This window comes from Aspergillus clavatus, genomic scaffold (assembly GCF_000002715.2).
Source record: "Aspergillus clavatus NRRL 1 1099423829797 genomic scaffold, whole genome shotgun sequence".
Lineage (NCBI taxonomy): Eukaryota > Fungi > Ascomycota > Eurotiomycetes > Eurotiales > Aspergillaceae > Aspergillus > Aspergillus clavatus.
The window spans coordinates 449812-462953 of NW_001517102.1; the positions used below are offsets into that span (position 1 = coordinate 449812).

At 48.6% G+C, this 13142-nt stretch overlaps 3 protein-coding genes and 1 pseudogene across 3 annotated transcripts, besides 6 other annotated features; 2 read left to right on the plus strand and 2 right to left on the minus strand.

Moving 5' to 3' along the window:
* Window positions 1-568: 568 nt before the first annotated feature.
* ACLA_006870 (citrin) lies at window positions 569-2927 on the minus strand (the record flags this gene model as incomplete). The annotated part of the gene is made up of 4 exons (XM_001273354.1): window positions 569-1119; window positions 1195-1357; window positions 1417-2619; window positions 2751-2927. 4 exons carry the CDS (start codon window positions 2925-2927, stop codon window positions 569-571), a joined length of 2094 nt encoding a protein of 697 aa, XP_001273355.1.
* Window positions 1154-1184: a microsatellite.
* Window positions 2928-3373: 446 nt separating the features above from the next.
* Window positions 3374-3401: a microsatellite.
* Window positions 3374-3402: a microsatellite.
* A 1980-nt stretch (window positions 3403-5382) lies between these two features.
* Window positions 5383-6461, minus strand: ACLA_006880 (phosphatase PAP2 family protein; the record flags this gene model as incomplete). Its single annotated transcript, XM_001273355.1, has 3 exons — window positions 5383-6090; window positions 6156-6367; window positions 6428-6461. 3 exons carry the CDS (start codon window positions 6459-6461, stop codon window positions 5383-5385), a joined length of 954 nt encoding a protein of 317 aa, XP_001273356.1.
* A 1795-nt stretch (window positions 6462-8256) lies between these two features.
* On the plus strand, window positions 8257-9567 carry ACLA_006890 (annotated as a pseudogene).
* Window positions 9065-9098: a microsatellite.
* Window positions 9568-11986: 2419 nt separating the features above from the next.
* Window positions 11987-12010: a microsatellite.
* Window positions 12011-12032: 22 nt separating this feature from the next.
* On the plus strand, window positions 12033-12437 carry ACLA_006900 (uncharacterized protein; the record flags this gene model as incomplete). Its single annotated transcript, XM_001273356.1, has 1 exon — window positions 12033-12437. The coding sequence occupies one exon, from the start codon at window positions 12033-12035 to the stop codon at window positions 12435-12437; it is 405 nt and encodes a 134-aa protein (XP_001273357.1).
* Window positions 12438-12496: 59 nt separating this feature from the next.
* Window positions 12497-12520: a microsatellite.
* Window positions 12521-13142: the final 622 nt, after the last annotated feature.

The window sequence follows — 13142 nt, forward strand, 5'->3', positions numbered from 1 at the left end:
GAAAGAAAAAAAAAAAAAAGTGGAATGGTCACGTGTGAGATAAGGTTATACCAGCTTATCTTATCGGCCGCTTATCGGCAACCTGGGGAATCCAAAGACCAGTGACTCATACACAGCAACGACTCGTGAGTCAATAGTGGATGAGGGCTGAGTAATTAGCTGATGATGTATCAATTCAAAGATAGCCATGCCATGGAGATGATGAATGAGACAGTGATTTTGCTCTATGTAGTGAGAAATGTGGAGAATGCAAGTAGTAGTCTCTATAGAAAATCTGAAATCTTGAGATAAGGAAAGCTGCGACAAATGCACAAGATGATATGACTTGCTCCCGAGTCTACCTGCTTTTGTTACAATGTGCAATGCAAGATGGTCCTTGTATGAACAGAAGAGAGAAAAACAGGACGAATTATGCGTAACCTCCGCCCAACGAACAAAAACCGGAACCCCAAGAACCAAAAAAAAGAGGGTTGAGAAGGTATGGAAAAGAGAATATATTTTCATGTCAACGCAGGAAGAGAACCACAGAGGAAAGGCCAACAGATCGCTATAATCAGAACAATGCAAATCATTGCTTCGAGGGCTGGAGGAACTTGGGCCACTTGTCGGCTTGGGGAATATACACGCGGCCGATGTTCTCGTCCAGGTCAAGGATGAGTTTGAGAGCGTTTCTGGATCGTAAGTAGGGCAGGGGCTCCTTGGCGCTCTGCAACCCGACGCCGGGTTCCACCTGTCCTGTCGGCGAGACATCGGCGTGGGTGCCGGGCATGGGGAGCCAGGTCTGCAGAAGCTCGTAGGCAGCCAGGGTGAAACCGAATTGCGGCGAGGAACGGACGATACGAGCAGGGCCGCCCTTGAAGAACGCCCGGAAACCTTCATCCCTGTAGATGGTTGCCGCACAATGGCGCAAGCCGGTGTATTTGACGTCGCCCTTGCGGGCCTCCACTTGCAGACGGGTCTTGATCACATCACAGGGTGTTGTGAGGTAGGCCGCAGGCATACCGGCGATGGCACCGGCAGTGAGCAGCTGTACAATGCCGAGTTTTTGGGTGGGGGTCTCGCCGAAGAGGTCGGTCTTGAGATGAGCATAGGTGGGGAAGTAGATGGCGGAGAAGGGGACTAGGCAATCAATGAGTCAGAAACTATGAGCATCAAAAAAAAAAAAAAAAAAAAAAAAGAAAGAACGAATCTTACCGTCACGAAGCAGGCAGGCGCTGGCTCCCTTATACAAGCCCATCAATCCCAGGTTCTTCACAATCCACATGGCCGAGCGACGAGGGGTGCCCTCCACAGTCTTGGCAATTTCACCCTGAACCTGCAGGCGAATCTTGACAATCTCGAGGGGATTTGTGAAGATCTAACAGAAAAAAGAGTCAGTGCCAGTTAACAATTCTCAGTTTTGCAGGCCGAACTTACGACTTGACAACCACCAGCAGCACCACCAGCAAAGATCTCATAGGGATACCAGATCTTGCCGGTTTCCTTGTTGGTGAAATGGCCACGGACAAGGTCATTCACCGTCAGCTTGATGGCCTTCTCGGGCGCCACGCCGATCAGCTGAGGCCCAACGCCAGAGTAGAGACCCAGGAAACCCTCGTTTCGGATGACCTTTCTGAAGCAGTCAAGCGAGTTGTTGTACAGCCGCTCCCCAACGCGCGTCGACCGCTGGTTCTGCATCCGTGTCTTGACCAGATCGATGGGGTAGACCATGAACGCTCCAAAGGCGCCAGCCAAACTGCCGAGCGCAAAGTGGTGAACGGACTCCAGGACGCTGTGCAACACCGACTTGGTCTTCTCAGCAGCAACGTGCGCGGTAGTGGATGCGGTCGAGACGGCCTGGCCAGCCAGTGCCAGCGGCATGCGCCATGAGGCGTCAATGACCTTGCCGAAATCCTTCTGCGACAGTCTGCCAGAAGGCGCCTCGAGGCCAGCGAAGTGGAACAGAATGTCTGCCTCCATGGGAGTGAAAAGGGAGAATCGGGTCACGCGAGCAGCCTCGTTGAGGAAATCAGCACGGGTGATCTTGCCGTCAGAACTCTTCTGCGTTGCCTCGCGGACGATAACGTCGATCATGTCCATTTCCCGCATGACGTTCTGGAACGCGCGAACAGTGGCGTACGAGATCTTGGTGCCGGTTGAGATGTTGCACAAGCTAGGAAGGTTCTCGAGAACGTAATCGGACAGCTTGTGCTTGGAGGTCTCCAGGATAATGCGCTGGAACTCTTCGGGTTCGATGTAACCATCACCGTCCTTGTCGAAGATGTGGAAAGCTTGGCGGATGCGCTCACCCTGCAAACCACGCAGCATCTGAGAGAATTGAGGGTAGGTCATGTCGTGGCGGGACTTGCTCCGGCCAGAGTACAGGGATGCCCATTCCGAGTTCCAATCGAAGGGGATATTGTCACTGCTCTTGTTCATGTTGTACAGGTTCTTGAACGTGTCCCACTTCACCGTGCCTGTGCCATCCAGATCGAAGAGTCGGAAAGCGATCTCGTATTCGGCGTCGGGCTTGGACAGGAGGTTCTCAAAGGTAGCCCAGTCACTCAGGCTGAGCTTGCCGGCTCTCCGCGTATCGGCAACTTTAAAGAGGATGCCATAGTGTTCGCGCTTGATCTTGTTCTATCGAAGTCCGAAAATGAACACGTTAGCCTCGAATTGGAGACAGGCGCAACCGTCCAGCGCGATGACACATCCTCCAATGGAAGGGAATGATGGTGAGAGAAGACAGAAACAGTCCGCGCGATACTCACATAATCCTCATGCTTGGGAGCAACCGCGTTGATGAAGTCATCCTCTGTCATAAAGTAATCGCCCGTGGATTCGTCTTTCCCGGCATAGTGGAAGAAATGACTCTTCACCTGTTGCGACAGCTGGGGCTCCTCGGAATGGCCCAGCAGGGACTCCTTGACAGCCTCCTTGACGGTCATTTTCTCATGCAAAACAAAACCAACAGAGCACTCTATGCCAATGCAAACAGATTCCCTAAAAAGACCCAAAATCCAAGAAGAACGAAGGAAGAAGCAAGCGACAGCGGAAGGAGGCCAAACGTGGGTAAAAGACGGAGGTTATGAAGGGGTTGGGTCGAGGCAAAATAATGTGTGGAGAAACCCGACTAAGAACAAAGATTGGAAAAAAAAAAAAAAGAGTAATAATAATAATCGGGGAGTGGGATTGACAAGAGTCAACTCTGCAGTCTGTCTGTCCTCTGTCCTCTGTCCACTGTCCTGAAGACGATCTACACAGGTATAGAAGGAGAAATAGTGGATTGGATATACGGGATATATTATTCTAGAGAGACTGCTTTTCTAGCCCTTTGAGGAAATCATTCTCTTATTCTATCTTTACTCTGTCTCTCATCAGCTGCGCTGGAAGAAGAGAGAGAGAGAGAGAGAGAGAGAGAGAAAAAAAACAAATAATAATAGAATTTTTTTTCCCTTTTCGTTCGTTTTGCAAAAAAAAGAAAAGGGAAAAAAAAAAGACAACAACCTAGGGGACAAGTATTTTGCCTCTGCGAGCGAGGCGCCAATAATAACAAGTAGAGAGAGAAAAAAAAAAAACAACAGGCACCATCTTTTCACCGCCCCTGGAAGGAGTAAATTACCCGGTGAGTTTTTTGCTTGACGATCGGAGTTGACCACGGGTGCCTGAGGCCCAGTGCCCGGCTCTCCGCAGTCGCTGTGACTCGTGGGACCGTTCAATATCAGACAAATATAATAAAGACAATAATCCTGGCGACGGTGGAAGAGAGTCGATGGTGTTCTTTGGTGTTCTCTAGCAGGGTAGATTGGTGAGGGATGTCTTCATTTACAGACAAGAGGAAGTACTGCGTATCTCAGTATCTACGGAGTAGCTAGAATTCTAGATAGATCTGTCTGACTCTGCAGCCTGTATTGAAAATACTCGAGTCACAAGGAACGAACTAATAAACCAGGGCAGGCAGAAATTCTGAGCGGATGGCGAGCCACGGTAAGATCCGGAACACACGCCATCCACTGATTCGAGGACCAGAGTCGATGCCCGCCGGGCCTAGAGAAAAAACCGCAGGAGGGCAGAGAACCCGAGGTGTACTCTGTATCTAGATAGTATCTTGCTCGAAGCAATGAACAATTGAATTGATATTATTTGTTCTATCTAGACGATCAACAACTTCGTAGGTGTTTTTTTCGAGATTGCAGGGTGACTCGGTAGATATATCCTACTCTAGAGATAGAGACGGAAACTTCACATCACATCGTCTACGGAGTACAGAGTACACAGTGTTTAGAGGCCTTTGTCAGCATGCTGGGATGATTCACATGACACTCTCATCTGACAGCCCATTTCATCGACGGAGGACACTAGAATATATCTAGATGCTAAACCACTTCACTTCGGGCCGATGTGGGATGCGCATTTCCTGTCTGAGCCAGTGGATTCTGCGATGCTCTCCGTCTTCGGTGCGGAGTAGTCGACTGCGGGTCCGCAGTTGGAGAAGAAGAATCATCCTGTCTGTTCACTGTTGTGAGTGTAAACTCAAATACAGAGTGATTTTAAAGTCTATCAGTCTCTTTATCCTCAAGCATACAACTTAACAAGCAGACTAGATATCTAATAGGTGACAGATTGCGGAGAGGACAACCCAATTTACCCCAGGAAAAGCTCACCGGCCAGAATTCAGCTTCTCTTTCCTAAGGTCCTCGGTCGTTTCGGTGCATCTCCGAACACACGCCTGCTCACTTTGACCTTTTCCCTTTCCTATCATCCGACGAGCTTCCTTCCCCACGATCCTTTCCAATTAATTATCTAGGATTAAGTATATTGTATTGCACGGAGTATCTTGCATTGAATCGAACTCGAATCGGTGTGCTGACTGCAGTCAATAACTATCTATACGAGCGAGGCATTCCGACGACCAGGGTTGGAATCCTGAATCATGATCCTTAGGTTGTATTGTGTTAGTCAACCATCATACCATCTTATATAAATCACCATATTCAGCCGAGAGTTTCTGGATGTGCCGAGCATAAATTAGTCACGCTGCTGCTTCATTAGTCGGCATTATTAGCTTATCTGATAACATCAGCACCGGCATTTACCCGGCCTCTATATTCAGGAGTTAGTTAGGCGAGGAGGTGTGTCCTTGTATGATCTACACATTTTAGTCGAGTGCTCCATCGTCTTGTGTAGTGGCGGCTGCAGCTGAGATGCTGATGTTAGTCGTGGTTGATGTCGCAATATATGTTTGTGCACCACTGTGGTCGTCATCCCTCGTAAGATATATATCGAGGACAACACATCAAAGCATATTTATTGCATATAAGTACCGAAGCACTGATACAATTATCGCTTTACATTTCCACGACGAATCGAAAAGAATATCGGATGAGACGTCCTGGTCACCGCTCATGGCACAGGTTTCTCAATGCGAAGCAACCTGAACAATACCCGCTCCACAGGCAACAAGACCAACATGACATGATTAAACCAGTACGCAGTCAAGGTAACGCATACGCCTACCACCGCGTCCAAAATGAAGTGATTAGCAGTAGCGACAATCGTCAATCCCATCATTATGGGCCAGATAGGCGCAATGCAACGGATAGGCCAGTGCGGGCTATGTCGTAACAAACAGAGTGCAATCAACACCGAGTTCCCAAAGTGCAGCGAAGGCATGGCTGCAATAGTAAGCTGGAACTTATTCTGCGTCCACGCCGAGCCGGCAGTATTGCTGTGCAAGACATCAATGAAGCCGAACACCTCTGGAAGGAGGCGCGGGGGACTGCATCTCCAAAGAGTGAGGACGGCGAATGCGATCACGTTCTCCAAGGCGAGTGTACGTCGAACCTCTTGATACCGGTCCCGCTGGAAGAAGGTATATCCATAAACAAGGAAGATGACCCCTAAGACGATGTGCGAATAATATACTCTCGCGAGGAAAGACGTCAGCCATGGCACGCGATTGAGAACAAATTGTTGCACAGCCAGCTCAACGTCGATATGGAAAACATGCTCCAAGCCAAGTATCTGCTGCGCATGGTGTTGAGCAAGCTCAAAAACAGCCTCGTCGTCGCTGATCACCCTGGCGGATATTGCGCGCAGCCCCTGGTATATCTGAAGACCGTGTCAACACCGCTCATCCCTCAAAACAAACCTCAGATATAAACTGGCTGCCGTACCCAGTATGTGAGGAGCCAGTACCAAATCTCAATTAAGAATGGGAAATGAGCGAGGATCCGGGTTTGGATATTGGGACGGCCCTTGAGGGATCGGGGCTTTTCCTCCTCGCAGTCGTTCTTGAGCAGTGGCGTCTCAACGCATGGTATATCCCGTAACTTCGTATACCTGCGACGGTTGATCAGAGTACCAGTGGTAAACACAACCACAATCGCTGTATTTCCAGCGCAGTCAGCCTCACGTCGATGCAGGGAATCGTATCAGCAAGACTCACCGGCGGGTTCCAGTAGATTACGGATTACTCCCATAATGATATTGCCGATTCTGTACGGAGCACTTCTTGCAAGACTCGCTAAGAATAATCCGATCGCGAGCTGATCTTCAAAGATCAACTCCAGCGGGTCTGACAGGAAGACTGAGGATCTGGTCCTGTGCAATGAATGGTTCTGGCTGACGTCACTACTAGATCTCCTGCAGAACAAGGGAGGAACGACAGATAGAAAGACAAAAAAGATGCCCAAGAGATTCAACTGGATAAGAATATAACTGCAAAAAAGCAGAAGCGGCACATTGAAGAGGGGACAGAACATAAGTCAGGAGAACATCTGCAGTGTGACCTCCGTGTAGCACTGTTTGACAGTTTCCCAGCGCTCATCGGCATCAAGCCAGGAACATCCATTGGATCTCAAAGACTCTCCGAGTTTTGTCCCAACCAGAAACCTCAAGCTGCCAACGCTACTTCTGTTTTCAACCATTGTATCATCAGAATAGACAGCTAAATCATCATATTGAGCAGCATAAGCATGGAGGAATGGGCTTCACATATAATTTGACTGTAGAAAAACAGCATCTGGACTCATAGAGTAGCATCATGATGGATATCCATCAGGGAGTGAATGTAAGATGGTTGACCCTAATCAACTTCACCATCCGCACAGGGTGACGGCTTTGATAGAATTATACTTGGCTCAAGCTTCAGGGTTATTGACTTCCTTGCACCGATGGATCTCGGGGGACAAGTCTGGAGTCTTGCTGATCCAGCAGTGAGAACTATTCGAAGGTGCCTAGAAGTAATGGGCTGTGACACCTTTGCACGTCAGCCCTGGCGACCTGGCTACCATGTACGATATCCTTCTCATAGGCTTTCAACACTTGATGGTGCTCATTTCCTCGGGGGAAAAGCAGGCTCGGACCAAGATCTCCCCAAGAACACGTTCTTTGCATGCGACATGCATATTTACTATGCCGCCAAATTCCTGTCAAACCTATCTTGATTGAGTGTTTTCGCCCAGCTGTTGTCAAGCAGTTGGCTGAGGATGAGCCATCCATAGCTCAGTATCCAGTCTTCGCAGTAACTGTCCAAACGAATTGGTGACATTGGATATATATCTGGACCTGGCGGTGCTGCTGGCGGTCGTCAAGAATAGGAATGCTCGACTCAATGTGACTAGTATATCTGAAAGACTCCGATCATGCCTATAGTTGTCAACCTAGATTGTCTGCATTAATGCGTCAGTAAGTTTGTCGCTCGAATGAAAGGCATATACAAGCATGCTAATGGTTGAGAAGCGATGGTTGCTGTAGGGTTTCCCATCCTCCCTCATATCTAGTCAACCAGCAGTGCAAGGCTCACATCTTCTTATCATGCCACGTAACTTGGTGATTAATTTCTTCCCTCATCAATCGTCACTCTATTGCATGACTACTACTAGATCCCAGTGGCCGTCTGGGAGCTTTTGTTGGAGCTTAGTCTACCTAACCAAACAGTGGGTCTGTCTCACAGCTAGCGAAATAGGCAATGATCTTGAGGATCTTTTATCTCAGCCACATCATGTCCCTTGTGTATGATCATTTCCAACAGTCAGCTAAAAGACATCGGGTCATCTGGTATCTCAGTTGGGGATCATGGAATGAGACAAAATCAGAGTATAAAACCTCTGCTGACACTCGCAGCCAACAGCGTGCACATGCGAGTCATATATCCCACATGGGGAAGAATACAAAATCTCAACAGCTGAGTCCCGATATCCAGAGGCCAAAGACAGACTCTTCGAAGCCTTCGGTCTGTCTGCACCTCTTATGGAAGATGAACACTTTCAAGCAATGTCAGAAGCAGTCAGACCAATGGCCTTTCTTCAAAACGGCATTATCAAGAAATGGAAGTAAGCCCAAAAACTCCGAAATGACTCCTTAGTGGTTTACCCTGTGTGGGCCGAGCGCCCCCTACCAGCCAACCTCAGTAAGCTCAGTAGACTCTGCAGCCACCCCGGCAGTCTTCGACTTCTTGTGCTCAGGTTTGCTATGATCTTACCATTTGCTGAGGGTCTGGCCCTCTACTCCCGATCCGCTTTTGCAGGTGCTGTCTGCTGCTCTGTCACTCATGGTGCCTTCACACCGGTTGATGTGTACGTGACTTAGTAACCTTGAGTCCACTCGTGTGAGGCTGACTGGCACTCACAGTATCAAGACCCGGATCCAGCTCGACCCTGTCACTTATAACCGTGGCATGTTCAGTGCTTTCCGTCAAGTCATTCAGAACAACGGTGCCGATGCCCTCCTGAATGGCATTGGCCCAACCTTTGCTGGGTAGTTTCTGCAGGGAGCTTTCAAATTCGGTGGTTATGAGTTTTTTAAACAGAAATTGATCAACATTTTGGGTATTGATAAGGCCTGCTAGAACCACGCTGCTATCTACTCCATCTCTGCTGCTTATGCTGAGTTCTTTGCTTCCGTCGCGCTCTGCCCTCTTGAGGCTACCCAAATCCATCTTGTCTCCCAGCCCGGCTTTGCTAATGATCTGATTGGTGGTTTTGGTAAGATTCTCAAGAATGAGGGTATTGGAGCATTCTACTGTGGTTTTGGTCCCATTCTTTTGAAGCAGTATGTCAATCTCTGAACCATCAATCTGTACAAAAAAAAAAAAAAAAAGAAAGAAAGAAAGAAAACTGATATCATTCCGCAGGGTCCCCTATACAGTAACCAAATTTGTTGTCTTTGAAAAGGTTGCTGAGGCCTTCTTCGCTCACCTTGATTAATCCACAATGTCCAGCAGTGCCCAGACAAGTATCAACTTGGGATCAGGTCTCCTTGCTGGCTTTACCGCCGCTATTATCTCCCAGCCTGCTGACACCATGCTGTCTAAAATCAACGAGACCAAGGGCCTTCCCGGTAAGAGAACCCTCTCGCGTCTCGTCAAGATCGCCAGCGAGCTCAGTCTTCGCGGCTCATTTGCGGGCCTGCCTACTCGCTTGTTTATGATCGGTGGCCTGACTGCTGGTCAATTCGCGATCTATGATGATATCAAGAAGGCTCTTGGTATGTTTGCATTCTTTATTGATAGCTGACTCTTCATGAAACTGACGACGACTGACTTCATCCGTAGGTGCCACGAACGGTGTTGAGATTTCGAAATAGATACCCTGCTATACGAGCTTCTAGAATTCGCTTGATCTCAAATAGAAAGAATGTAATTTAGTATAGAGATAGACTTGGCCAAATGATATGGTTTTGCCTATTCAAAGGGAGTTGGAGACGATCCATTTTATCCTCCGAGAGACCTTATGATGAATTCCGCCAGGTCTGCACGGCATGGGAAAGATGCACCATAGATGTTTGATGGCATGAGGCCATTAATTACATTTCAGTTATAGAGCACAAAATGTACTTGGGTCATATACGTACTGCATAATAGATTATGGTTAGAAAACACCTCATCCCAAGCCATTGCTAAAGCATGTGAGATGGTCCTGACTATTATCGAAATTCTCTGGACTGCAAACTCAGCGAGTAATCTCCTCATAAAACAGCCTTGATCAAGCCAGAAGAATGGTCTTGTGAGGTGAGACGACAGGCCAACCATCAGGGATGGTCTATGATGTGAAGAGGTTGCTGCCTGGGTAGAACCAAGAACAAGAAACGCTTTCTGTCTGTCCTGTCATCACTCCTGCTGCTATCAACATCGTGTCTCGTTCTCTTCCCTAATTCCAATGTCTCTTTTGAACCTCCCAGACGGGATGCTTTTGAATATCATCAAAACTATCGAATCCCACATCCATTCGCATCACTCCCAGTGCAATGTCGACGAATCGATCGTCTCTGTGACAAGTCGAATCGCAAGAGATACCGACGAGTAAAGCTTAGAAGAACCTATAAGCTGGCCACGGGGGTCAGAATACTGCTTTCAATCCTGAAAAATCCCATCTGGGGACGTAACATTCGGTATCTGTCTTTTCCTAAGAGGCGACTATGTACAGGGTGTTGTTGATTCTCACCCTCTGATATCACTAGAGTGGGAAGACCTCTCTCGGTTGAAAGGCGATTGATCGAGCGGGACTCGGTAGCAGTGAAGCTGGAAGGGTGCTGAACATATTACTCCTAGATCTTGACCAAGGCTTGCGGATCGTCTGCCCCCTAAGCTGGAATCGTTGCGCATCTGCATCTACGAATACAAGAAAGGTATGGAGCCTGTCTCGATGGCCTTCCTCCATAGCTATTCGATAATTGACTCTAGAGGAGAAGGATGAGTACCTGCCGCAACTGATTTGAATTGAGGGGATTGGTGAGTTGATTCTCGACGCAGGAACCTTTGCCCATCCCTAACTAGCTAGAACTACGAAACTCGCTTCCTATTTTTATGTTGCGCTACTCCGTACATCCAGTCCGTCTACAGGATAGCGGTGTGATAATACTGTATTGATCAATATGTGACCACAATGAGCAACGAAAGACCCCTCAGTGAAGAATCCCTCATCAAGGTCCGAGCATGGCTCGGGCTGCATGAGGATTGTGATTGTGCACTGCAGGAACCATCGTCGTAGTTATTATTGGTAACCTTATCGGCAGACTTTTCAGAGTCTAAGCTTGGTTAACGAGGTGTATCCAGGCGAGGGCCAATCGACATGCTGGACGTTCTCAACATCACGGAATCCTTGTCCTCAATCAACCCGGTGATCGTCTGGATAATGAGATAGTGAGGAGGGCCCTTAGATTAGTGGTTCTTCCTGGTCGTGGGAAGTCTTTCATTTGAATGGGTGAGAAGAAGAAACATGTTTGTCCTCTCTTTGCAGAAATCTATACTCCGTAGCAATCTATCCGGAGCAAGAACTAAGTATAGCAATTCTGACTGGGATGATGGACATACTCCGCACAATCTTGTCTCCAGTGATCTGCTCCATCTGGCAGCAGAATTGACGAATCACTCCCCTCTGCATCAAGTCAATCCTTCAAGCAGTGTTTCCCCATCACAGGAACAGTGCTCTGATTCGACCCTAGCGATGGATAAACACCCAGTCCAGGTGTGATGAAGCGTGGTGTGTGCATTCAGCATTGTCTGGCGCTTAGGACGATGTGCTGGGCCGTGTTATTGGCTATTCCGCTGCGATCTACATCCCACCCCAAACCCCCTCCATGTCTGTCTACTGTATCCCCCCTTCGTCTACACACACTGGACCATTTCGATGGCTCTCAGGTTGAGCCCTTGGGCGACTATATAGGCGCGCAGTCTGCCCTGGGGGTTGCTGTGGTTTCTTCCTCTTCTTCTCCCAGACACGTCCTGTCTCAGTTTTGTCGCTTGTTGTTTCTTTTTTTTTTTTCTTCTTCTTCTTTTCCCCTTCTGTTCTATTTTCGTCCCATAGTGGATTCCGTTTGGCTGGCCCAAACCACTTTTTTTGACTATCCTTTTCGCCTTCTTATTTTTGGATCATCCAGCCTACGTCAATAATAGTATACACATACATACTCAAGACCACGACTTTGTTGACCAAAGTCATTTATTTCATCCCCAAGTCTTGTCCTCAGGGTCTACTTCTCCCCAAACCAACCACCCCAAAAAAACATCAATCAATCAATCAATCAATCACCCTTCTCTCCCCCAACTCAACATGTACGCCAAACCCAAGCTCTCTCTGGTCATCTCGACCGCCCAAACCCTCACCCGGCCCTCCCTCTCCCTCAAATCCCCCGCCGCTCTCCCCCGCACCCCAATCTCGCCGGTGCCCTCCAGCCCCGCAGGGAAGCGCTTTTCGTCCATGCAAATGCAGCCCCCACAAGCCTACAGCTACACCAATTCGTGCGCGTCCAAGAGCATCCTCAAGAAACAACAACACAAGCAGTCGCAGTCGCAGTCGCAGACACTCGCAGGCGCCGCCAGCAGCCGCGAGAAACGCATCCAGTTCCAGGGCTCCCCGACCGTGCACTGTGTCACGCCCATCGAGAACCCAGAGGAATACTACGGCACGTACACGAAGCTGACGCGCGAAGAGCGCCGGTGGATGGTGCGCGAGTGAAGCGTTTCCCTCCCCCCCTCTTGAGGGGGGGGGGCGGAGTTTTGCTGCGGAAGATCAATTTTCGGGTTTCGGGTTTCGGGTTTCCGCTATTCTCGCTGGTGTAGACGTGGGCGAGCGGCCCCATTCCACCTCATGTTGTGGCGTGGTGGAGGGCTTAAAGTTTCTCTCCTGGTGGCTTGTTGCTCAGCCTTAGGCTCAAGCTGAAGATCTGCGGGAGATGAGTCGGATGGGAATGGTTGAGGTGCGAGCAGAGGACTCGAGTGGGATTGTCGGTTCCTGGGGACGGAGTAGAGGGACGATGAGGATTTTGTTGGGGTTCAGTGGATCCAGTGAGTGGGAGGACTCTTGGGCCAGTGTGTATATAGATACTATTATGGTTTATGACGTGATGATATGATCCAAATATATGGCTTTTTGTTTGTTTGCTTGTTTCGGTTTATCGAATGGGAGGGGTTGAGGATTGTATTTGTCTATTCTTGTCGAACTAACTGGATCCTCGCTTGTCACGGTGAGCATAGTTAATGGTGGTGCTATCTTGGGATATGGAGGAGAAATAAGATAGTGAAGCAGGAAGACCATGGATTTTACCCTACTAGGATCAGATATGGTTTCTCTAAGAAAGGGTACAATACAATGATCTTCTTCAAGCTGCTGCGAAGATACAGCGAATAGTCTTGTCATTTCAATAGAGCAGAGCAGAATGAA